This window comes from Hydra viridissima, unplaced genomic scaffold, assembly GCF_058129835.1.
Source record: "Hydra viridissima isolate aposymbiotic clone 2 unplaced genomic scaffold, HvirCarnegie_v1 scaffold_1, whole genome shotgun sequence".
Lineage (NCBI taxonomy): Eukaryota > Metazoa > Cnidaria > Hydrozoa > Anthoathecata > Hydridae > Hydra > Hydra viridissima.
Genome location: NW_028324300.1, coordinates 14,627,932 through 14,654,439, shown reverse-complemented (window position 1 = coordinate 14,654,439; position 26,508 = coordinate 14,627,932). Strand labels below are relative to the sequence as shown.

The window sequence follows — 26,508 nt, the reverse complement described above, 5'->3', positions numbered from 1 at the left end:
TATTTGTAATATAATACTAGGGGCCATCACTTGTTTTCTGTAGAATTTTAGAAATTAGGCTTATAAAAATTGACAATAGATACAAATTTGTTACACTCATAATAAGTGTAGTATAAGTATTGCAACCCTTTAATACAAAGAATTTAAACCTTGTTTTTACATTTGAATGATATTTTTAGTTACTTGGAAACAGAGCATTTTTTACACTGTCGCCCTGACAATGTGGGTAGTGCTGGACTCTCTGCACTTCCTGTAAATGTTATTTATTACAATGGTACAGCTACAAATCGAACCACTACTCCGTATTTACCGGACTGTGGTAATGAGGATAAATGCAAACTAAATGGCAGTAAAGCATATACACAAGTTATAGGTTATTACACAACTAAAGATATACATCCAACTGAAGTCAACAAAATAGGATGGGACAATTTAAATCGTCTATACCCTCAGGTATAACTCTTTTGGTACCTATATGCATGTAAACTTAGTGTAAGTTTACAAAAAATTGTTTTATTTTTTTGTGATGTTTTATTTTTTTATTGCCTGGTAATAGAAGCTATGTTTAGGTTATTGAGATTGCAAAGAAAGAGACAAACGAAACAAACTCTACTTTGGCAGTTGAAAAGTTCAAATTATTATTGCAAAATTTGTCATTGAGCTATTTTCATGATAAGCCTCTTCCTGAGAACGAAACTCGTGGCGATGCATTTAAAAAATGTGCAACTGCTGCAACAGCTGAGCAGAATTGTCCGACACGTTGGAAAGCCATGATGAAGTGGTTTGAGTTTGCACAAATGGTAGGTATAACTTGGAGCATCAAAAAAAAAAAAAAAAAAAAAAAAAAAAAAAAAAAAAAAAAAAAAAAAAAAAGAGAGAAAGATTAAGAACCCCAAAAATCTATAAAAAGTCAACTAAGAAAACTAAGAACTAAATATACTAAGATTTATATTGAACTAAGATTTATATTGCTAATTTGTACATTATGAAGGCTTTTTTTAGACTATGAGTGTACATGATCCAAATACGGTTGACTTATTTTACTTTACTGGAGATCGACATAGCACCCCAAATTGCCCAGTAAAGCTGCGGATTGATTTTAATCCATCACAAGGTGCACAAAGTTATGATAGTAGTGATGCAAATTGCTCTAATCCATGCCACTACAACATTCCATTTTTTCTTGAAAATCTGGGACCAAAATTCTCAGAATATTCAGTTAATGCTCATGAAGCAAGACCTGGACATCACACTCAAGTAAAAAATTTGTTGTTTTCTTTAAATTTTATCACAAATGCGCACAGAATTTATATTCGTTTATGAAGTATGTATTTTTAGTAAAAAAAGTTCAAGAAACTATAAAGTAATTTTTAAAAATCAAAGTAAGTTTTTAAGGGACCTCCAAAAAATATATATAAAACACGAAAAATGAAATTAGTAAACAGTGTTAATAGACAATAAACTTTATTGTGCTTAGGTTTCATTGATTTTGTGATTGTAGGTTCAAGGTTTAAACGAACATTTTCGAGATAAGTGTAGTGGTCCTGAATCATGGCTAGATGATAAAACCTATTACACAGCATTCACAGAAGGCTGGGGACTTTATGCCGAGAACCCCCTCATCGCACAAGATACTAATATTTACGAAGACAATCTGATGCAGAAGTTCGGCATGTTAAAATGGCAGGTGGGTATTGTTAAACTTTCAAAAATTGACGTTTTAAGTAGTTTTAAAATGTGAAATTTCAAACAATCCAATAATTTCAAGTAAAATTTTTGAATACATTTAAATGTTACCTTTAAAAGATATCTTAACGCTATTTTCAGATCTGGCGTGCACTACGACTTATAGTAGACACAGGTATTCATTATTATGGTATGACACGCGCTGAAGCTCTACAGCTATTTTCAGACTATGCATGGGACAAGAGCGATCTTAGAGAGAAAGAAGTAACGCGTTACCAAAGCAATTATGGACAAGCCGTCGCTTATATGATTGGTCAACTGGACATTTGGTCGCTGCGAAATATGACTGAAAAATCATTAGGTGATAAATACAATATAAAGGAGTTTCACCTTCAGGTTCTTTCCCAGGGTTCTTCTCCTCTACAATATCTTAAAAGTTATATAAATAAATATATTGAGTGCAAACAATCACCTGAGAGAGAGTATTGTAATATGGTTCTTAACCCAACGCTTGCAAGTGGTAGCATGCAACCTTATACAAGAAACTCAAATTTAAAATGGCCTCAACATAGACATTATATGTAAAAGTGATCAAAATGTGCTTTAAACAACATTTGTTAATATTAGTATTCCGTAAATTCGCTAAAATCCCGGTATAGAGTTGTGGCATGAGCTAAGAAGTCATTCTGAATTTGGAGATGATGCTCTATGTTAGGTTCTGTTCAAAAACTTTGTAAATATCTTATAAATTTACCTTATTAGTAAACAAATTATCTTTTTTTTTTTTGATGATAAAATTTAGAACTTTTTATTCATTTGGCACTCAAAGATATAAAAAGTTGTTACAATTTATTTTCTCAAATAATTACATAATAATAGATGTTTGGGTAGTTTCTATTATTTCTATTACTATTAGAGAGGAGGTGGTTTTATTTGTTTGACAAAAGTTTTGTTTTTCGATGCCTGAATCTCGACAGCATTTTGATCCAATCAAATAACTATAACATTACAAGATCCACTCTGTTTTTATTTACGGCTTTTTTTAAGGGTTCTTGTATACACTCCTTTTCCACCGCCAGCGCTATTTTGATACAGAAATGATATTTTTAACAATCAATATTTTATAGAATGGTTAAATGAGTATCTATTTTTATCTCTTCTTTGTTTTTATCTGTTTCTGTTGAGGTTCTATTGTAGCCAGTTTTCTTGTTATATAACCATTACCGTTGCATTTAAATGTTTTACAGTAAAATCTATAAAGATTTGCTGCTTTTGCCCATTCTCCTGCTAGTAAATGAGTTTTCATCGAACAATTATTCTTAACAGGGTGTTATCTAAATACGCACACAGGAGGAATTTCACTAAAACCTGGCCAAAATTCATAAATCGCTTAAAACAACCGAAACATAAAAAATTGTCAAATATCATGTATTCAGTTCTAAATCGTTTATAAACCAACATTTAATTCAGAAAGTAAAGCATCACTCCTAAGTTTTCTACTTTTTATTTACCCATTGCAGGGGGAAACCATGTGCAATGTTTTATAAATATTACAACAGTCTTCAAACAAAATATTTTAAATTTTTTGTAGTTTTTTATCGGGAAAGAGACTCTAAAGAGCTATGAAAAATCGATAATATTTTTTATTGATGCCCGTTATAGCTGCTAAATCTTCATATAAGTGGAAAAATTTTCTGTCAGACTGTCTTACTAAACCTACTACCATTTAATCTTTTTGATTCAGATGAGCCGTTATTCCGATTTTTATTTATACTGCGCAGACCTACCCACTTTTTTGAGGTCTCCAATTAACCTGGTAATTTCAAACTAGAAAATTGGTTAAAATTAATCAATAAAATTTTTTTATTTTAAATAAAATATATTTGAAGAAACTAGTTTTTTCGTTTTTGGTTTTAGTAAGTTCATAATAACTTAACCTTAAGCTGACTTTTGCCTTGACAAAATGTAAGACTATTTTCTCACTTATTTTGTGGGTCCTGGATGACCTTCAATGCCATCTGTCATTTAAGTATTGTCAGTATTTCTGACGCAGTTCTGAGCAATTAATAATCCACGTAATAGCTCTTTGTTGCTGATCCTTGAATTATCCTTCATACCTACTATCTGCCACTTTTTTGCTTTACTTACTGCTTTTCAACCAATTAAACGTATCTTTAATTTCAGATCCTCTCAAAATCTCAAAAAAAAAAAAAAAAAAAAACCTAAAGAGGATTAAATTGGTTATCGTGATGGTTCTGGCTTATTTCATGCTACCGTATCAGCCAGTTTTGATACACCAAATAACTCCTTATTGGTCCTCCCAAAGGTATCCATGTCAGCCAAACATAATGGGTCCCTCTATTTTTATGTAGCGTGGTTTATAAAAGGGTCCCCAATGGTGAAAACAAAATGAAACAAAAAAAAATTATGGAAATAGTTGCAGTAGTAGTAGTAGTATAAATTCTTTTTCAATACAGAAGTTTGAATTTTTTGACTTTTATGAAGGGATTAGAAGAAAAAAAAAAAAATTAGAAAAATTGGTTCAAAAGATCTTTTTAAAAATTATTTTTAATAATAATTGCAATACTTTTCTTTAAAAAAATTTCACAATCTGAAAAGTTAATATTTTCACCAGCGAATTTTTGATATAACTTTTAATTATATCCCTATGCAAAGTTTTTTAATGTTTTTTTTAAAAAAAAAAAAACAATTAACAATCTTAATGCTTCTACTGCTTTTAAAACTACTGATTTAGTAATAGCAGACTCGTTATGGTACGAAAGTGAGATTTCAAATTTCAAAATGGTAACTAAGTTAAAAAAAAAAAAGAAAGAAAGACTTGTTGTTGTTATGCCGCTGTTGTTGTTCGTAGGTAAATTACACGAGAACTTCATGCAATATGGTTGTTGTATATTTATTAAATGACAAATATATACATTAAAAACTTATTAGACTTTGATTATTTAGTAAACATTTTCAATTTATGCAACTTTGGTCATTAATTTCTCGTTTATTAGTTTCTTGTTCATTTTCTGAAAAAAAGTGTGATTGTAAGGACTGGTTTTTATTCAAAAGGTCTATGATCTGGTTTTTATTTTTTAATCAGTGGTGGTTTAATATTTTTAAAACTTTCGCACTGTATTTCATAACTGATAGATCTAATAAAAGAAATTATTTCAAGTCTTTTTGATCTTAACAACTCAAGCTACAAGATCACCATATAGGAACCCAATTGCAAAGACCGCCAATTCCAGTTATGCCTGCTTTTCCGAGCAAACCTTCGTAGTTCGGACCGGTTGCTTTTGCTTCGGTGCATATAGTATCCGTTTCATTCTTTAAACTTATCTCAATGGAAGATGGATAAAACTTGTTTCCTGTTTTTGATAATTCGAATGTAGTAAGGTTTTCGTCATCAGTAAACATCAATCCATTCGGAACAGTTCCTTTTCCAATAATTGTGTAATCTGACCCTCTCTTTAACCAATCTCCTGGGCGAATAAATACCATACCAGAAACTTTTTCAACACAGCCGTGTGAATTTCGTGTGTGAATTTCTGGGCGATATCTTAATTTGATATCATCTGCGCGCGAATTAGGAAATAAAGCACATAGAGAAGCATAAATTGACCCCGTATTTCCTTCGAAGTTACGAGCTATAGATAGACCTAGTTCTCCACACAACGTTGCTGTTCCTGGAGTAAATGAATTTTTATTTCTTTTTTCAAGCTCTTTATCATCAGGAGTTGCGTATCTAGGATGAATTGTGATTCTTAACCTCCCTGCCCATATGGCCAACCATATTGAATGTTGTACTGCGAAACCAAACTCATCAATACGTTTATCAAACATATTGAAATCATGAGTTTCACTCCACCAGTTACCAGTCAAAAAAACAGAAACTGCAGCGGCGGCAACCAACGCAGCTTTTTCTTCTCTCTCTACAGTTTTCCACAGTTTACTACCTTTTGGCCATTTGCATTTTTCTTCGGAATAAACCTCAATAGATTTCGACTGATTACGACACATCACAACATCATGAGGTTCTAAATCATCAATTTTGCTTCCAAGGCGTGCTGCTAAAAATAATACATACGATGCCGGTCCTCTTAGAGTGGAGAATTTATCGTTAATAAAATCCAAACTAGTTAAACACCACTCTCGGATGTGTGGAAGGACCCACCCATATGTACAGATATGACGAAGCCTTTTAAAACATTTATGTGTACAAAACACGTTTGAATAATGTCTATTTAAAGCTGAAACCTCAGGAAGGTTCATGTCTTTAAACTGAGCGGACTGAAACATTCTTTCAACGTCTTTATCCTTAAATAACATATATTCTGCCATCTCATGAATATAAGGAATATTAGGACAGCCGTTTGAACCATTTCTACATGACTTCAAATAAGATTTGTCGTAAGAGTAGAAGTTCGTTGTCATTACATTTCTACGGCGTGTCGAAGAATGCTGAAAACATTTACGGCATATGGCGCCTGGTTCATTTAAACCACACCCTCTTCGAGCGTATAAGGTCTTGCAACCAGCAAGTCGCCCGCATATACCTACGCCATCTAAATCTTCGCCATAATACATCAAATTGCCTTCCTGCTTTTCAATAATACCACTTCCATGAACAGAAGGTTTGTCAAAAGTATTCAGATACTTCTCAAGAAGCTGATTGTCGTTCGAAATTACAGTTTTAAAGGAATTTAGAGCTAATAAAATGCACAAAATTTTCATCTTTGTAAAAAGTAAATAAAGTTTAAACAAATTTTTCAATCTTTTTCATTACTTTTACAATTAGATTCTTAACGGTTAACAACTTGATTCATGGTGCATGAAAATTGACGGACGCATACCATGCGCAGGTGAAGGACCATGCTCAAACTGCACTTCTTTCAAACAAGTGCCGCGTGATTTTTTTTTAGCATAAAACGTTTCAAACAGATTTAATGTTTTTCATTCTTTATTGTTCACCTAACCGTTTCCCGATGAAATCGAATTTGTTCAAACAAATTTAAAATATTTTAGATTCAAGGCAGATAAAAAGACATCTCTTTTTTTTTTACACACCTAAAAAATGTCATCGAGATGGAGGAGTGCCTTGATGATCCAAGAGATCCTGCATTTAATAAATAAAAAATTTTGTTCTGAGAATAGGACATTTTTAGTTGTGGAGATCTTTTCATCTCCATAGCTTAATTTACTGCTTTTATAGACTTTTACATAACCTTGCATAGTAAGACAGTTAAGGAAGAAGTTGTTTAAGAAGTTGAGCCAATTGCTTTCAAACAGTTTATTTTTGAAAACAAGGGAGATTATTTGCTTTTGAGCCTTATTAATGAGGTAGTATTCTGCATGAGATAATATTCTTTTTCTCTAAGTTAGAGAAATTGGCACAGTAAGAATTTGGGATAGTAATAGAAGGCAGTTAGTACAACTATTTTTATCAGCAATTTTTATGGAAGCTAAAATCTCTTTACTATTATTCGAGCGCGTTGAGAGGAAGAGGCCTGGAGGGAATCAGCTCAGGGGCTCAAGCTGAGGGATTCAAGATTTCAAGGGTTCAACAATTTTTGTGACGAAAAAATTTTTTTTTTACTTTTTTTCTCAAGACTTTTGTTGATTTTGTTGGACTTGTAATTATGATGACATGATGTAAACAAAGAAAAAAAGAAAAAAGTCCATAAAGTTTTAAACTGGTTGTTTCTATTATAAATGGTTATTTTAACTCAAGTTCAAAGAAAACTGGACTAAAACCTTTATTTGATCAATGTACTGATATTTTTTTCACACAGGAAAAAAAAATAGTTTAAAATGTTCAAAAAGAACTTTTTCTATCGGCACCCGTAAAATTGGCGCTATATTTCTTATAAACATTAACATTGAAGAGAGAGTAATTTTAGTTAAGAACAGTATAATATCTAAACTACTAAGAGTTAGTAATTTTAGATAAGAACAGTATTACAACTGAAAACATAACTACTTTATTAATATTTTGAACAATATTGAATAAAAGAATAAAAAGTCTGATAGTGATATGAGAAGAGCAGGTGTGTTTTTTTTATTTTTTATTGAATGGTTAGCTGTATAATTAAAACATATTATCAATAAAGTAATCAAGTTAAAAGAAAATGTGTAAATTTTTATATTATGAATAAATTACAGTCCTGTAGTTATTCAGCAATTTAGTTTTGTAAGTGTGCACTTCTTTAATATTAAAGCGAGTAAATTGAATTAAACAATAAATTTTCTGAATTTATATTCAGGTCTTTTTCCAGCTAATTTAATATATAATTTTTCAATTTGAGCAGTTCTAATGAAGGAGTATTGCAAAACTTCCATTTTGGGAGAATAGTTAGGGTCAAAAATCAATTTTCTAATACTCTTTATCTAGATGCACACAAATGGCTACCTTAAGAGGCTTAATTAATAAAATCATTATGCAAAAACCATATATAATTAATATTGGAAGTTATGTGTGTGTGTGTGTGTGTGTGTGTGTGTGTGTGTGTGTGTGTGTGTGTGTGTGTATATATATATATATATATTATTTTTAACCACTATTATATAGAGTGTGACACCAAAATCAGGACAAACTACTATTTTTTCCAAACATATTTTATTACAAACATGAAGAGATTTACCAATTTTTTTTGTAAAAATTGCTTGTAAGTTCATAAAAAATGCGTTTATTCTATCTCCTGCTTGCTTGAATAACCAACTCAATTTTTGGTCTGAAACATTGATAAGCCCGTTTTTATATCTCGCAGTCCATATCAGCAAATGCTGCTTCAATAGCAACTCTCACTCATGCAATATTTGGATGTCTGGACCTGTTGGAGAACCTTTTAACTATGCTCCATACATATAAGTCTAAAGAATATAATATTTGAGGGCTGTTGGGAGGTCAGAATTATGTATACCAAAACATAATGATGTTGTCTGACAACAAATTTTGCACCAAATGGCTCATGTGAGCTAGCGCACTGTCATGATGAAATTGAATGATTTCTGTTGCTAAGCATCCAGCATGAACATTTTTGATATTTTTGGCTCTTTAGTTATACTCCACACTTGGTTTCCACAGAGAAACTGTTTTAAGGTTATGATTGTTTAGTACATGCATAAAAGCTATTTGGACGCTAATTGTAATCTCTACATGTGTTATAGAACAACAGGAATTTTAAATGTCTAGATTTTGGTGCTGCACCTTATATACAGATATGTATGTATACTTATGTATTTATACATATATTTAGGTTTAAATGCAGCTTCCCATCATGGGTATGAAATGGTTGAAGAGGAAAATAATAAAATGATGGCTTCATTAACAGCTAAAGTTCAGGAGTTGAAAAGTGTAAATTCAAATCTAATAACTTTATTTGGAATTTTTTTAAATATGTTATTTTCATATTTTTGAATGTTTTAATTTCATAGGTCAGTACAAAATAGTTCTAATAATTTTATTGATAAAAATTATACTTTTTAGCTGTCAATAGATATTGGCCAGGAAGTAAAATTTCAAAACCAAATGCTCAATGAAATGGTATGCTTTATTTTTTCAATTCTTTACTTACATTAAACAAATTTTTTTTATTGCAAAGTTACTTTTTATATTGCAAATCATATAATGTAATACTAGGTAAAATGTAAAAGAAATATCTATTTGTTTTTTTACAGCAAATTTACTATTAACTCTATTTCTATTACTTCATGTAATATCACTAAGGTTTGATGGCTTTGAAAATTACCATGCTTAGATAACTCAATAAGTTGACAATCTTGAATTGACAATGATGATTAAGATTTTGAAAATTATGCGAAAACTAATGCTAATAATGTTGTAATGTTGTATGCTAGTAATGATGCTAATAATGTTGATAATGATGACAAGGATGATAATTATTTATTGATAATTATTAATTATGACTTCGTTTGATTGAATAGAACACAGAGTTTGATAGTCTTGGCTCTTTCTTACAAGGAACTATGGGAAGACTGGCTGCACTCACTAAGAAAGGGCACCATAAGCTTTTATGTTATGTTTTACTATTTTGTTTTTGTGTTATGTTATTCGCCTGGTTTGTTGTCAGATTTAGGTAAACTAAAAATTTAAATAATTCATGGAGAGTTTTTTTTTATATCTTTAATTTTTACTTAAAAGTGGAGTTGTAGATTTTGGTGTGTTTTGTTTGTGAATATCAGTTATGAATTATCATTATGCATTAATATTACATATAAGCGAATATTTATTTTTAATGAGATAAAATATTGTAAAATCTGACCAGTGTTTAGAACACAAGAAAAAAGTGAAATCAAAATTTTGAGTATTTTTTTTATTTCTAACTTTAAAATTTTTCATCTAAATAGAGAAATCTGTTAAAAAAAAAAAAGTATTAGAGATTTGAATATTTGTATTTAAAAGTATTTTAAATTTATATTTTTAAACTCTGTTATTTAAACAATGCATTTAATTTTTTATTACTTTTAAATGTTTTAAAATATTTTAAATGTATTTTTTAAAAAATTTGCAAAAGTCATATATATTTAAATTTTATTAGAAACCCTTTTAGTTGATTGAGAAAAAATAAAGTTAATATTAGACTGGTCTAACAAACACATTAATATACTTGTGTAAAATATTAGAATGAGTTATATGCTGATTATTTTAAAAGTTGATAAAACTTTTGTAATCTGTGTGTAAATATAATGTAGTATGCATAGGCATATGAATATAAATATATAAATGTCAATCTGTCTTAATATCCTTATATCATCTCTTGCTTTACAAAATTTGAAAAAAAAAAAAAAAATTTTTTTTTTTTTTTTATTTGAAAGGTTTATTTTAGGAAATATAAAATATGACATGCTCACATATTGTGTTTTTAATTGATGAGCATCAATTGTGCTACAGTGAAAACATTGTTGCACAGATACATCTTGCTTGCTTGCGCATTTTATCATATTACAGTTCTCGTATGTCAACTTCTTCAATTTTTTGGGGCTACAAGTTTTACAATTCTTTAAAAAGTCATTCAAAGGAATACAAACAGCGAGTATTTCTAGACTATACAATAGAGAAGTTTAATGCTTTTGAACAAAGACTGTACAAAAAAGTCAATGTCGAAACATTGGGTGAACCAAACATAAAGCCTGGAGTCTTGTTAAAAGTGGCTTTATCAGAAATACTCACAGAGTTTCATTGGGATCAACCTGAGTTACTTTCACCATGCAAGTTACTCACTAGTTCTTCAAATCATTCTGATAATATGGTGTTTCTGATCACAAGGTATCCTTCACAGGATTATTTTAATGAAACAGTTAAAGATAAAAAGAGCTTTTTCAATGCTCTGTTTCCACCAATGCTGTTTGAAAAATTTGTTAAGCAAAGCAAGATCAAACTCTACTGGATTAATTCTGAATCCTCTGTGGAAAAGGTATTTTATATTTCTAACAATGATTGTAATTTATGTAGTAATTTTGTTACAAATATTTCTAAATGTTTTAAATAGTAATGGCATACTCTTCATGATGTTTTTGTTTATAGTACTTTTTTTTCTTCACATATTGTATACTATATATTATTACAAGATTTGTATATTTTATGTTTTTATGCTTCAAATTTTATTTAGTTTTTTCATCAATATTTATGTTCAAATGTTCTTTTTAGTCTTGTTTTTTTGAAGATCATGTAGAAGGTGGACTGAAGCTGGCTAAAGGTTGCTTAATTCAGCTTCATACTATTACTATGTTGTGGCAAAATGACTGGCAACATGTGGATTTAATAAGTCGGGATTCTCTTTTACAAGGGTTGCTAAATCCAACTAAATCAAAGCATCAATCCCAAAAACAATTGTATTCATTGAAGATTTTCTGTTCTGGAGGTTGGTTTCTTGTTTTTATTTTTTATCTCAATTGAAATTTGTTTAACAACTTTTAAGTTTTGTTTTTTTTTTTACACTTTTTTTTTTATTAATTGATCAATTTTTTTTGTTCATGATATAGGGGAGACTGGGACTTGAGTTGGCTTGAGTTTTAGTTTTTGAGCTCTGTGCATTTCTGAGTGAACTTTTTTGAGGGTATCAAGTTGCAGTTCAAAAGAATATGAATTTGGCAACCATGTTCAAGTGTCAAACATTAAAAAAAAAAAAAAAATTAGTAGCCCAAAAAAGGCCTCCAAAAAAGGCCTCCAAAAAAGAAAAAAATATGTGCCAAATTACCCCAGCCCGGGGTAAGTTGCCTATACTCTCAGAATAAGTTGCCACACCATATAAAATGAGACAAGTTAAGCAACATTAAGCATCTATTTCAAGCGCTTCAATTTTATGAAAACTCTTGATAATTTTTATCCGACAATTTTTGACATTAACTTTTATTACCCTTAAGTCAATCGAATAATTTCTTATGTCTGTAGATCTTTAGTGTTATATAACTTATATAAGTAAATTTACAGCTAATGCGAAAAGTTGTAAGTTAGCACATGTTGCTAGATCATTGTGCTAACTAGTCCTAAAAGCTTTTTGCTCACAAAATGGCTTGTAAATCCCCAAAAATGCGAAATATTGAGAAACTCAAAATGTGACTGGTTAGAGTGAACCATACAACACCTACATCTATTTGAGTTTACCTGTAGCTAATGCTATTGCTTTTTAAAACTGAAAAAGTAATATAGTTACCAAAGTTACAAAGTTAGTAAAAAAACACAAAAATTGCTATAACTTTTATGGGCATGCGCATTATAGCCCTGATACTACACTGAAAGATGAATTAGTTAAGTGGGAAGATTCCATGTGAATTTTGGAAAATTCGGGTGGAAAGTTCCAAAGTTAAACGCGTTGTGTCAACTTACTCCTGTAGCCAACTAGCCCCAGTCTCCCCTAATCTATTGGTTCAATCTGATTTTCTAAGTAAGTTTAATTACATTATCAACAATATCATTTTTTAAATTGCTGAATTCTAATAATTCAATTTGTTGAATTATAATTGGTTTTGCAATCACAATCAACATGGAGTCAAAGAAGTTAGAAGGTGGCGCTAAAAAATTATTTTTTTTCTGAACGACAATTGAGATCAAAAGTTAACAATCAAACTATTACTTTGAAGATGAAGGATGATGATGATGATGATGATGATGATGATGATGATGATGATGATGATGATGATGATGATGATGATGATGATGATGATGATGATGATGATGATGATGATGATGATGATGATGATGATGATGATGATGATGATGATGATGATGATGATGATGATGATGATGATGATGATGATGATGATGATGATGATGATGATGATGATGATGATGATGATGATGATGATGATGATGATGATGATGATGATGATGATGATGATGATGATGATGATGATGATGATGATGATGATGATGATGATGATGATGATGATGATGATGATGATGATGATGATGATGATGATGATGATGATGATGATGATGATGATGATGATGATGATGATGATGATGATGATGATGATGATGATGATGATGATGATGATGATGATGATGATGATGATGATGATGATGATGATGATGATGATGATGATGATGATGATGATGATGATGATGATGATGATGATGATGATGATGATGATGATGATGATGATGATGATGATGATGATGATGATGATGATGATGATGATGATGATGATGATGATGATGATGATGATGATGATGATGATGATGATGATGATGATGATGATGATGATGATGATGATGATGATGATGATGATGATGATGATGATGATGATGATGATGATGATGATGATGATGATGATGATGATGATGATGATGATGATGATGATGATGATGATGATGATGATGATGATGATGATGATGATGATGATGATGATGATGATGATGATGATGATGATGATGATGATGATGATGATGATGATGATGATGATGATGATGATGATGATGATGATGATGATGATGATGATGATGATGATGATGATGATGATGATGATGATGATGATGATGATGATGATGATGTAAGAAAAAGGATGTAAAAAAAGAGCAATTCATGAATTATTGAAGGCTTATGCTGGTAGTAAAAAATTTGTACTTGTAGAGTTCAGATCTACAACTGTCTGAATTCACTAGTAAACAGCTGAAGAAGATCAAGAACTTTTATATTCACATACCCTGTAAAATCAAAATTTCAAAAACCAATGTGAAAAAAACCGTGAAAATCAAATGCAAATGAAAGTCTCAAAGAATGCTTAGAGGAGTATACAAGCTTTCTGTTGCATCTGAATAACTCATGATTATAGGCGATGAAACTACTGTCCAGTTAATAAATAATATAATACTGTAGTAGATATTGAAGCTAAAACAAAGAGAAACTTTAACTCCAGTTATCTGGTGTGTTAGGTGATCAAGCCTTTGGACCTTTTTTCATGTCTTGAGCAATAAAACAACCATTTTTACCTTGAAAAGTGAGTCATAAAGTGTATAGTTCCATTTATATTTGATTAGAGTAAAATTTGTAAAAAAAATATTTGAGTATGATTGCTTCAATGTAGAAAATTTCAATAAATTCCTAGAAAAGATAATCATGTTAATGATTATGCTCAAATGGTTAAGAGAAAACAATCAGAAGAATGATTCCCAGTATTGTCAGGCCTATTTTTTCATTCTTAATAAACTAATCATTAAAAAAAAAGAAAAAAAGAAATTTAAAACCATGAGATTTTTTATGAGAATATTTTCGTCACAATGTGTTATACTTGTATGAGATTTTGAGAAGATCTAAAAGTAAAGATAAAAAGAGTTTGGTTAATAAAAAGTAAGCAAAGTAACAAAGCGGTCAATAATAAGAACTAAAAATGGCTCCAGGATTAGCAATAGAGAACTATTAAGTAGATAATTAATTTCCAAGAACTTTATCAGAAATAATCTGACAACAGTGAAAATGATGGGTGGCATCCAATGTCATCCAGGATCTAGAAGGTAAAAGATAACTATGGAGTATGAGAACAATTTTATAGCTTGTCAAGTCAACAGTCCATCCAAGCTTAAGTTATAATGAACTCACCAAAACCTTTAATGAAAAATGTGTAAAATGTGTTTCATTAAATGCAGTATAAAAGCAATTTATTTAGGCAAATCACTGGTGTTTATGCAGCCGTAAGGGGTGGAGGGAATGTTGATAGTTGGGGGTGCTTTAATTTTTAAATGGAGTAGGTTTGTGTAATATTTACTTGGTTTTTACTTAACTTTTAAATAGATTAGGTTTGTGTAATAACACATCTAGAGGCACTAAAGAGCAATTTAAATTGGCAGACTTGCTGGTTAATTGAAATGAAATATGGCAATTTCAATTAAATATACCTCCTCCCTACATAGCTTACATAGTCAAATTTTGAATACAAAAAGGATATATATTAAGTGCTTGCACTAGCTCAATTACATATTTAAACTTGGATGAATTTGTCCAAAAAAAGTCCATAAGTAACCTAAAACATGATAAGAGCTGGTGGAACAGATGGATTGAGACAAATTTTAAAGTCATTTTATTTTTAAATAATCAAAGTTCTTTATTTGAAATTTCAGATGATTATTACTTGTTAATTGTTACTTAATTTTTAAGGTTTCTAATTTGGCTAGTACAGCATGATCAGCAATTTTGTACAATTTTCCCTTAATCCCTTTCATAATGTCTTGTAAAAAAGTTTCATCTAATTTTTTTTACCTCTGCTTTAATGCCCAACATCAACTGACTTTCAGTATGAGACATCCATCCTCCCTCATACACTTTCTGAGCCAATCATCCCCAAAAGCCTTCAATTGGTCTTACTTAAGGAAGATTTGGTGGGTTTATGTCATAATTGATATTATCATCTAACCAGTATAAAACCTTTATAGCTTAATGTGCGGTTGCTAAATTTGCCAAATTAGATATTTTCCATGGCTGTGATGCTTATCAATAAAAAAATTCAGTCTTTTTATCAAACATTCTTCAAGATATATGTCCTGATTTATTGCTGAAGCATTGACTGATTGCACAAATACCTCAAAATATCTCTTTTCCAGATATTGCTATCTATACAAGAATGTACTTTGGATATTTCTCTACACCTTTGTATCTCACATCATCTGGACACATCAATATTCTCTGTGTAAAATCCATCATGACCAAGTATTCTATAGCAATAGAATGTAAAATACTTTTCATCATCCATAATAAATATATTTTCTGACCTATATAGACAATCTACTAGCTTTCAACTAAGTTTTTTTGACTTATTAAAAAATTATCATCAAGTCATACAACCATACATTTTGATGATGCATGGTTGTGAGACTTGATGAAAATTTTCGGGCCAGTTTATGCAAACTTACACCAACCTTATTTTGCAGGAGCTCTTTTTAAAATACCCTGGTTCTTATTGTACCACACCTTCAATTGAAAATCTTAATATTGTTGCTTAATATCTTTACCCTTCCTGGATCTCTTGATATTATTGTAAATAGTAGCTCTTGCATAACCTTCTTGCTTGAAATGATTTACCACAATAGCATACCATGTGGATTTTTTGTAAGAAAAGTTTTCATGTTCTTTCTTAAAACCTTTCTTTCTTAAAAGTTAAGATATATTTTGATTTTAATTTTTTAGATAATATTCTTAAGTCATTGATGCATCACTTAAATAATTACAGATAATTCCACATGATTTCAAAGCGTGGCAAAAAAAGCAAAACTTTTGTCTCAATCCTGTTCCACCCGTTAGTACCATATGAAGAAGAGTTTTTACTGAAATGTCCAACAACCTTGTTAAATCAATACAAAAGAGTTACATAGCTTGCAAAAAAGCAAGGAGGGGTTAATTTAAATACAAGTTTTGATGGTTATTGTTGTTATGCTACTTTTGATTTATTGTAGTTTTTTTTAATGGTTTACCTTAATATCATGTTCAATAACATTTTAAAATATAGTTGTATGTTTTAGTATGACAGCTGATGCAAGATATTAAGTTGTATTTTTTAGTATGACAGCTGATGCAAGTTTAAGAAAATTTTTTCTTGAAAGTGAGAAAAAAATTGTTACTTAAAATAAGCTTACTTAAAGTATCAATAAAATAAAAATCTGCTTTGGTTTTTACTTTTTATTGATACCATAAATAAGTTTTAAACAAAAAATCTTAATGGTCCTATTTTTTTGAAAGCACAGTATGTTTTAAAATAAAATTTTTTAAAGTCTTTTACATTCTGTAATTTTAACGATTGTAAAAGTTTTATTCATTTTAGAATTAATGAAGCTTTTTATTTTGTGTTTCTATTGCAGCAATATTTGTAATTCTTTTGAATTTTCAAATATTTTTGGTTGTTTTGTAGAATCAAAAGTAGAGTCTTCAGTCTCATTATGTTGCATCAACAAAATGGTCTCAGAGTTTTTTGACTTCTGCAATCAAGTGTATGTTGAAACAACAGTTCCAAAGTGTAATATTTCTCCTAATGCAGTATCACAATATGCTTATATGTTCTTTTCAAGTCCTAATCAAGGTGAGTTTTGTTCTACTTTCTTTTAAAAAATAGTAAATTTCAGTTGATCTCAGTGAATGCTTGAAAATAAATTTGGTGGGTAAATTTCCTCTGTTTGTGTAACTATAAACCGTATTGTTACTTTCTATTTTTCAATTTTAAAAAAAAAAGAAATCAGCCATCATTTGGAAAAAGTATTGCTTTCAAAAGAAGCTCTTGTAAGTTTGAGATTTTTTGTTTAAAAGTTATTCCACACAGCAAAATATATTTTTAAAAAGGTTTAAAAATTTTTAAAAATCAATTTAGAAAGTTGATAAAAATTAAAAAACAAAGTTTGTTTTAAATTTTTTTTGTTTAGAATAAAAGAATATTTTTACAAAAATGTAGAAAAAGTGAGATTAGCTTCATCGATTCAATCATTTCACCATTTTTTTTGTCCTTTTATCTATGCATTCATTCTTTTATTTAGTAAAAAAAAAACACTTATTTTTAGGATAGTTGATGTATAATGCTGATAATTCAATTTCAGATTTTCTCTTCCTCTAAAACCAGGTTATTGTTTTCAAGTCAATTAACGGTGACAGAAGAGGGGTAATGGTTCCTTACACTAACTGCACTGGTGCTGTTATTCTGTTAAAAGATAATAGTCTTGAAGAAAATGGTTATTTCCAACTTTTTACTAATTTTTTATCTCAGTTCCTAGAGTTGTTAGAGTTTTATAAGTAGCAAAACCAAATTTTGGTCTGTGTATTTATAATTTTGATATGATTTCACATCCTTAAATTGGGTTGTTATGTTATGAGACATGAGCCCAATCCTATAAAGCTTGTTATGCAAAACGCAAAAAAATCTGCAATTACAGAAAACTTTTGAGTAAATGTAAAATTTTGCGTAAATGTACAATTTTCAAAACTACAATCCTATAAAAAATGTGTACTTACAGATTTTTCCAATTTGCTGTAAATTTGATAACTTTTATGTGAAGAGGGAAATTTGGACTTTTTTTTGTTAGTCAACAATTTTCAATTGATGACTAATTTGCTCATTGATTTTTTTAATGAACTCTTCTCCACTAATGTTGGAAATATCATGATACTTTTCTTTAGCTCATTTGCTCCTTTTATATAAGTTTGCACATAAAGAAAATCACATAATCACTATGTTTGAATAAGGGTCTGTCACTCTATAAAACAAGGGGTTGAATGCTAAAGTGTTTTGTAATAAAAAGAATTTTTAACCTCTTGTTTTGTAGAGTAATGGATGCCTTTTGTTAGGTCTTTCATGTCTTTTATTGCAATCAATCGTGAGTTTGCTCTAGTTAAACTTACCATTTCAATAAAAGTTTCTTTGATGGGTTTTTAAATAATTTAGATAAAGTTAAATAATACTTCTCACCCAGTAATTACTTTTAGAAAAATGCCAAAAATATTATTGAAACACTTAATATTCACTGAAATTTTCAAAAACTATGTAAATGTGTTTTTCGAAGACAAATTTTTTTGTTTACAAAAATAGACATCTGTGGTTTGAAAAAGAATCATGTATATTTGTACTACTTTGTGCAATCATTCTTTGGTTAAAATTTTGTGTAATTACTCAAAATTTAGAATTTGTAGCAGATTTTTGCTTAATTACACAAAATTTAGAATTTGCAGCAGAATTTCTATAAACTGCAATCTTATAAATAAAATTCTGTGTAATTTTGTTTACAATTTTGCAGTTTACGGAAATTTTTTTTTTTTGCGTAACAAAAATCCGGGTTTTTTTGTGAGTAAATAACACATTTCTCAGCTTTGTAAGATTGAAGGCCCATGGTTTAAATTAAAGCTTTTTTTTAATAAATTTGGTATTTAATAAAGCTATTGTTCAAATTTTTGCAATTTTTTGCAATTTTTTGTTAGTGAGTTTTTCTGCAGATATTTATTTTTTACTTTTAGTGTTTTTTTTTTTTGTAAAATGCACAACAATTCTTAACATTCCTTTAGAAAAGATTTGTCTTATATTAGAAATCTAGTTGAATCAAAGGCCATAATGCTTGTAATATTTTTTGAAAATTTGTTTTTAGGTACAAGAGAATCGTTTCCTTTATCTCCAACATTTATAAATACTTCTATTGTAAACTGTGTAGACACCTGGTTTTTATCAAATCCATATCTTGGTTTACCATCTAAAGAAGTTTTAATGTAAGTTTACCATCTAAAGAAGTTTTAATTCAAAGAAAAATTTTTTAATCCAAAGTGTTTAATTAGATTTAAAATATTTTAAATTGAACCAATTTTTGTTTTTGTATTTTGTAATTCCTTATTTTTAGATCAATTTCCAACAATTTTATATCAAAGCGCATCGAAAGAGAAGAAAATTCTCGTGAGCTTGTTACACAACTAAAAAGTAAACTGAGATCAAAATCTAGTTCTTCTGAATCTAAATCAAGTAAACATCAAAGAATGCAAGGCATGAGCTGGACTCGGTGGAGGTTAATGGAGCTTAATGCAAAAAAGAAAGCGAAAAAATGTATCCCAGATGAAACTTATAATACTGAAACTGAAAACCACATAACAGCATGCAGAAGACTAGGTACTAACTAGTACAAATTCTGTAAAGGTCTAAAACAATTTTAGTAATTGTTAAAGGTCATTGTTAAATTTCAAGTTAAAATAAGAGTTTCATTTTTTTTTTTTTTTTTAATACTTATTTTCCATTTCCATGTTAATGTAAATCATAAAAATTTTGTAAAAAAAAAGAAAGTTTTCAAAATAAATTTAATCTGCTCTTATAAACATCTGAGTTGAAAATTTTTTTCCTTAAGAATAACATTTTCACAAATCATGAAAAAGTATGCTAAACTGGTTACATCATCTTTGTTATGTATAAAAAAAGGTATTTGAAAAGTTTTAAAATTTACTAATTTATATTTTCTAGAATTTGCATTTGAAGAAGATTTACAGAAATTTGTTGAACAAAAGTATATGGAACTACTTAATGGTGTCAGTTTTTTAACATTTATATATTTTTTGCTAATTAAAACTCAAACCTTTTTACAACTTATATTATTTCAATATTTTAAAATGATTTGAATTCAAATTTAAATTGAATTTAGATTTTTTTTTTGTGGAGTTCACTTGCACTGTTTTTAATCTTCAAATGAAAACAACATATTAACAAAATCAGATCTTTGTCATTTTTATAATAAATGAAACCATATTTGCTGTTTTTAATTACTTCTCCTATAGGTTGATTTGAATCATTCTGGTATAAATCATTTGATAGCATCAATTGCCAATTTTTACCAAGATAATTCTCAGAATAGTTTTGTAAGAAAAATTTTTCCTTTTCTAAAAGAGTTTCTTGTTTTATACAAGTTTTATTCTAAGGCTTTTTATTCTAAGGTTTTTTATTCTAAGGTTTCAAAATTTGTAAAAAGAGACTTTTAAATGAGACTACCAAGTTTTACTTATAATACGTTTTTCTACATTAGAAAACTAATTTCTTAATCTTTCTTAATGAGTAATTACGATGAGCAAAATATAGCTTGAGGCATCATACAAATGGTCATGGTACCAAAGCATTGGAATATACAAACATTTTTCAAATTTGTATAAAGGTTTTAGTGGGTGTTTTTAGGATAACTCAGTGGTTTTATCAAAAATCATTGAAGATGTTCAAACGATTCGGGAGAAATGGAAAGATTCTCCAAAAGCAAATATAATTCATAAGTAATAATTTTTCTTTGGCATAAATTTAATGTATGTAATGTATGTAATGTATGTAACATGTAACGTATGTAATGTACGTAATGTATGTAATGTATGTAATATATGTAACATATGTAATGTATGTGTGTATATATATATATATATATATATATATATATATATATATATATATATATATATATATATATATATATATTGTATTTCCTTGTGTAGTGTGTTGTTACAAGTTCATTTGTTGTTGGAGTGTGTTGCTCATGGTATTAAATGCAAAGATTACATTAAAATGGTATGTAAGTTTATAATGATTTACAAATGTTAAGGTATGTAGGTATTTATGTATGTAAGGTATTCTAGTTTCATTTGATGGTTTGTTTCACTTTTAGATTGTTTTTTTTCTTCGATTTCTTACATTTGAAGAAAGCACTGTGTTTGTTCGAGATCATTTGAATAAGGTTATCATGCCAAAGTAAGTTTTTTATTATTTGGAAAAAAATCTAACATTTATTTTTAAAAACGGTTTTTAAATTTCAGTCTACTTGAAAGTTTCAGAACTCTGAAAAAAAAAATATAATTATAGTATAAAAATATGTTTGTAACCAAAAATGCTGCTGATATCAGCAAAAATTCTGTGTATTATATTTATTAGAAATTTTTTTATTTATTAAGAATAATTTATTTACATTATGAAATATTATCCATTTTTATATATACCTTATTCTACTGTAAACTTATAATCATTAAAAAAGTAGGCTTTATGTGGAAGGAGCCTTATGGAAGGTTGGGATCAAGGTTGATGCCCATGATTTATTTTGATTGCTTTTACCTTTAGGTTTAAAAATTTAATATTGGAAACGATACAAGAAGTGTACGAAGATCTAATGATAGAACCTCCATCTGAATTCGGTGATGTCGATGATGTTTCTCCTGTAAACTCTGTAATGCTATCTCCTAGTTCAATATCTAATTATTCAAATAGTTCCTCTATACCATCTCTATGCTCGTGAGTAAAAATTTTTTCTTCCTGTCAAATCAAAATTTAATAAGTCATATACACAAATTTTAGTTTTAAATTTTTTAATGTTAAACAATCGGTATCCACTATTGATTTTTTTGTTTGCATGTTTATATTACTTGTTTATATAACTTTTATTTTGTATCAGTATAACTTAGTCATAATCCAATATTTCTTATGCAAACTATTTATGTATTGTGCAGTGAGAAGAAGTTAGTAAAACGCTTTCCAAGTACTGCTGGCGATTGCACTAAGAAGGTAATTGCTGTGCATTCTAAAAGCACCAAGAAGAAGAAGAAGAGTAAGGAATATTTGAATATATTGACTGTTATTATCATTATTATTATACCATCTTTTATTATACCATCTTTTATTATACCAACTTTTATTATACCATTTTTTATTATAACAGTTTTTTATTTTACCATCTTTTAAAGCAATACGATGAATTATAATTCTTTTCCTTTAAAGTTGACGAAGATCCAAAAGTAAAGAGAAATTTGTTTGAAAAGAAAACAATCTCCACTCCTCGAAGAAATAAAATGAGAGATAGTAAGATATTTAGTTTTAAAAATGTTAGCTATTTTAGTTTTGTTATGTAACCAACTAAATTAACATTGAAATGGATAATTAGGATTATATATATATATATATATATATATATATATATATATATATATATATATATATATATATATATATATATATATATATATATATATATATATATATATATATATATATATATATATTATTTTCAAGAAAGTTGTGTACCTGATACACCTGAAGCAAAGCAAATCAATGATCTTATTTGGAAAAAGCAAGATCGAGATAGGTAATGTTTCCTTTATCATCTGATATTTTCTAATTATATTACTCTCTTGTCTCATATTGGGACACTACAGGAAAGCTTATATTATTTGTGTAAAAAATTAGAGATTTTAATACTGCTTTGTAACACTACAAAACAAGAGGGAGTTTTTTTTTTTTTTTTTTTTTTTTTTTTTTTTTTTTTTTTTTTTTTTTTTTTAAACATGTAGTTTTTAGTTATGCATAACTTCTGAAACTCATCAGTAAAAAAAATTGAACTTTTTACACCTTTAATATTTAAATAATTTTTTTATTGTCCTACAAAAAAAAAATGTAGAATTAGATTGAGTTCTATAACAGGTCGATAGAGTTCTCAATTTGTAACAGGTTTTCCTTCAGTTCATAAACATTTCATGATGCGTAATGCTGAGAGAATCAAGTTTTAAAAAAATAAGCGCACATTTGTATTATTCAAGTCTTGGTTCCTAAAAAAAAATTCCTAGGTTTTTTTTTCATTTGAGATATTTTATCTAAACGTATCTTGAAAATATGAAAAACGTATCTTGAAAATATGAAAAAGAAAGTTAAACAGGATTTAAGAGCTCGAACCAATGATATATTAAGAATAACTAGATGTCTAACTGCCGTAAATCGGCATAAGAAAAAGTGAAGCAAAAATCGGCCATTATGGGGGGCAAAATCTTTACGCTATTTATCAAAACAAAACAATTACGAAGCTTTTGATTTGTTAAATTTGCCCCCCCCCCCCCATAATGGTCGATTTTTGCTTCAAAAAATACGCGGAAGTTAGACATCTAGTTATTTTTAATATATCATTGGCTCGAACACGAGAATTTATAATGGCGCAATAAAAGTTCTTTAGCAAGCGTTTGAAAAATGTCTTCTCTCTTTATGTGTTTTTGCATCTTACACTGAAAATTTCTCGGTCGATTAGCTGTATTTGAATACTTTTACTCAACATTATTTCAAAGAGGTCAAAGATTACTTTACTTTGAAGAGCTTTGCACCGTTATTAACGAAGTCTGGACTTTGGCAACTAAGTGAACATCTGTAATGCTTTTCAAAATAAGTTACTTTTCAGACCATAATGGAGACGGCATGAGACTTTACATGATGCACTTAAGTAACCAAAGATGAAAATTTTACAAAGAGAAGCAGACTTAAAGTCGATTGTCAGCTTTCAAAAAACAGTAGATTTTGTCACGTAATGCTCAGCTCTACCGTATTGAAGATTTGGCCTATATCGCAACTAACCCTGGATTGTGTTCTAAAAATAATGCATACTGCGAAGTAAAGCGAAAGGCAACCGCTTTGCAGGTTTTTAATTTCTGCGCAGAATTAACACTGAAACTAGAGCTAAGTGTATGGATGTATTTGCACTTAGTTATTTTTCTTTCGCTGAAATAGATTTTACGTTATTATATTACAAAATTTAAAACTCCGTAACCCTATCTTTAACGATAAATAATCTCTTTGACATCTATATTCAAATAAAACTTAAAATTATCGCAGTATCTTGTGGTATTAAAACTTAGAAATTCTAATGCTTGCATCGCTGTCCGTCTTTAAAATGTATGTTACCAAGCGCTAAAAGAACTTATTATAAATTTAATAATATTTTTCCAGATTTAAAGTCAATTTACTTGAAGATGTAAATCAGCATAAAATTAAGTTTAAACTTTTAAATAACTTTTAAACTTAAATGCCACATAATGTCTTAAGGCACTGGGTAATGCGTTACGAAAATGTAAATACATTAAAGTTTAAAAAATTTTAATTTAAGATTTTTTTAGTAGTTTATAGATATCATCTGTTGTGTTGGTTTCTTATCTCAAATGATATTTAAGACACTTTGCTGGTATTTCAAAAGATGAAAAGTATATTTCATCTTGTTTTACCTTAATTTTCATCTTATTTTATCTTTTTTTTTTTATCTTATTTTTGACATTTCTTGTTTGTTTTTATTTGTAGACGCCACTCTCAAGTTGACAAAAGTATGGCACCTATTGAAGAATCTCCACTTAAAGAAAAATCTTGTAAGCATAAACAAGCTTAATCTGATTTTAGAAAACAAAACAAAAAGAGGAAGTAGAGAAATTATTTTAGATGGTTCAATTTTTTTTTCATTGTAATTTGATTATCCACTGGTTTGTCTCTTTAAATAATTTAATCAAAAAATTTATGCCGCCTTAAATATGCACTTAAAGTTTGTTTGACATTTAAAATTTTCATATATGAGAATGTTTTTATTTCTAACCACGAGTTTTATTTTCAGCACCATTGAAGTGTGTTAGAAAACTTCACCGCTCAAATTCGTTCAACGTTCGTTCTTCTCCGAGGAAGTTCTACAAACTACAGCGTCATCCTACGATGATGATCGGAGTTAACAGGCTAAACCAAAACCCAAAAACTCCTACCAAAAGTTACTTTGAAGATCGTTCTGTTAATTGTGTTAAGCATCCGTTTTCATTTTCAAAAAAATCTAAATCAACTCCAGAAAGTGAAATTAAGCGCAGACGAAAATCTTTATTATTTTCTAATTTTACGGACGTAAAAGAGGCTAAAACTCATTCAGAGAGTGAAGTTTTACTAAGTCGTGAGGGTAGTATTTCTGCTTTCGAGGAGAGAGAAGCCTGTGGTTCAACTCGTCGCAATATTTTTGCTCGAAGAATTTTATCTGATACAAGTGATATCAACAGCATTCCATGTTCAGGGGATTTTCCATCGAGAAGAATTTTTTCTGATGCAAGTGATATCAACAGCATTCCATGTTCAGGGGGTTTTCCATCAAGAAGAATTTTATCTGATGCAAGTGATATCAACAGCATTCCATGTTCAGGGGGGTTTCCATCGAGAAGAATTTTTTCTGATACAAGTGATCCGAGTTTGTCATTTTCTTCAATTATCGATCAATCAGAATGTTTTGAAACTAACAAAGATGGTCATAAATCTGGGTCTCTGAAAAGAAAACAAAGTACAACTTACCTTGATCGAAAAAAAATATGTCGCTCCCCCCATAATGACAACTTTAATAATTTTTGCAATGAGAATGCAATGTTTTTCTCCAAATACAAAGATGTTGATGAAACATTTCATTCATTGACTCTTAAACAAAACGGTAAAAAGGTTTCTAAAAACCCCCTGCACGTATTAACCGAAACCACCGTTGATTGGTTAGAAAAAATAGAAAGTGATGAAGTAGCAACACCGCGTAGTTTAACATTTCAAGAAGCTTTCGCCAAACTTACACCAGAACAATGCAAGAGTTCGCCTACTTTAGTGAAAGCGGGGGATGATATTATAACAGTATCGCCATGTCTCTCTGCGTCTAGCATCCAATGCCTAGAAAAAGCGCCTATTATTTCACCGTACCGCCCTAATATAAAATCCAAAAAACGTGGACGTTTCGCAGGTCAACCATAAAATATACTAATTTTCATTTTATTGTTTTATTAGTTAAAATATTTATCAAAATTGTTCTGATTGACTACTGATCATTCTAACTGATTGTTGGTTACTTTAATCGATTGCTCATTATTGATCTTAACTTTTTGTATGAAAACACAAACAAGGCTTCCAGTATCAGCCCTGGGTAAATTCAATACAAAAAAAATCCATTCGCATTGCGTAAAAGTCTGCATTTCAATTTGATTTCATGCAAACATTTTTGCTTTGTCGTTTAGAAAAAAGTTTTAAAAAAGTAGGTTTGAATTATCACCTAACAATCGAATAGATGTAACCCTCATCAAATGAATG

General features: G+C 29.1%; 4 protein-coding genes across 13 annotated transcripts in view; 3 read left to right on the top strand and 1 right to left on the bottom strand.

Annotated features, from left to right (window-relative positions):
• The window catches only part of LOC145187393 (uncharacterized), a 9,579-nt gene extending 7,017 nt beyond the window's left edge, over positions 1-2,562 (top strand). For all 5 annotated transcript variants that reach the window (XM_090086454.1, XM_090086445.1, XM_090086437.1 and 2 more), the window contains 5 exons: positions 180-453; positions 570-800; positions 1,003-1,257; positions 1,502-1,687; positions 1,828-2,562. In XM_090086454.1, coding sequence (XP_089942580.1) covers positions 180-453; positions 570-800; positions 1,003-1,257; positions 1,502-1,687; positions 1,828-2,271 — 1,390 coding nt within the window. In that variant the 3' untranslated portion in view covers positions 2,272-2,562. The remainder of the gene's footprint in view (positions 1-179; positions 454-569; positions 801-1,002; positions 1,258-1,501; positions 1,688-1,827) is intronic.
• Positions 2,563-4,586: 2,024 nt separating this feature from the next.
• On the bottom strand, positions 4,587-6,515 carry LOC149893493 (uncharacterized). The gene has a single exon (XM_090074755.1). It carries the CDS (start codon positions 6,424-6,426, stop codon positions 4,900-4,902), a length of 1,527 nt encoding a protein of 508 aa, XP_089930881.1. The 5' UTR covers positions 6,427-6,515; the 3' UTR covers positions 4,587-4,899.
• Positions 6,516-7,545: 1,030 nt separating this feature from the next.
• LOC149893492 (BET1 homolog) lies at positions 7,546-9,985 on the top strand. Its single transcript, XM_090086955.1, has 4 exons — positions 7,546-7,739; positions 8,949-9,046; positions 9,179-9,235; positions 9,637-9,985. Exons 1-4 carry the CDS (start codon positions 7,727-7,729, stop codon positions 9,790-9,792), a joined length of 324 nt encoding a protein of 107 aa, XP_089943081.1. The 5' UTR covers positions 7,546-7,726; the 3' UTR covers positions 9,793-9,985.
• A 263-nt stretch (positions 9,986-10,248) lies between these two features.
• On the top strand, positions 10,249-26,255 carry LOC145188335 (uncharacterized). Of its 6 annotated transcripts, none has more exons than XR_016452385.1 (18): positions 10,249-11,126; positions 11,360-11,573; positions 17,050-17,217; positions 17,368-17,414; positions 17,749-17,857; positions 19,262-19,379; positions 19,508-19,770; positions 20,116-20,180; positions 20,427-20,507; positions 20,805-20,909; positions 21,123-21,195; positions 21,293-21,375; positions 21,739-21,909; positions 22,125-22,222; positions 22,393-22,473; positions 22,688-22,756; positions 24,724-24,788; positions 25,028-26,255. XR_016452385.1 is itself a non-coding variant. In XM_090086938.1 (18 exons), exons 1-18 carry the CDS (start codon positions 10,551-10,553, stop codon positions 25,034-25,036), a joined length of 2,382 nt encoding a protein of 793 aa, XP_089943064.1. In that variant the 5' UTR covers positions 10,249-10,550; the 3' UTR covers positions 25,037-26,255. The 6 variants fall into 6 exon arrangements, 4 of the variants coding, with proteins under 4 accessions (XP_089943064.1, XP_089943047.1, XP_089943068.1 ...); XR_016452384.1 differs by having other exon boundaries at positions 22,684-22,756; XM_090086938.1 differs by having other exon boundaries at positions 20,818-20,909.
• Positions 26,256-26,508: the final 253 nt, after the last annotated feature.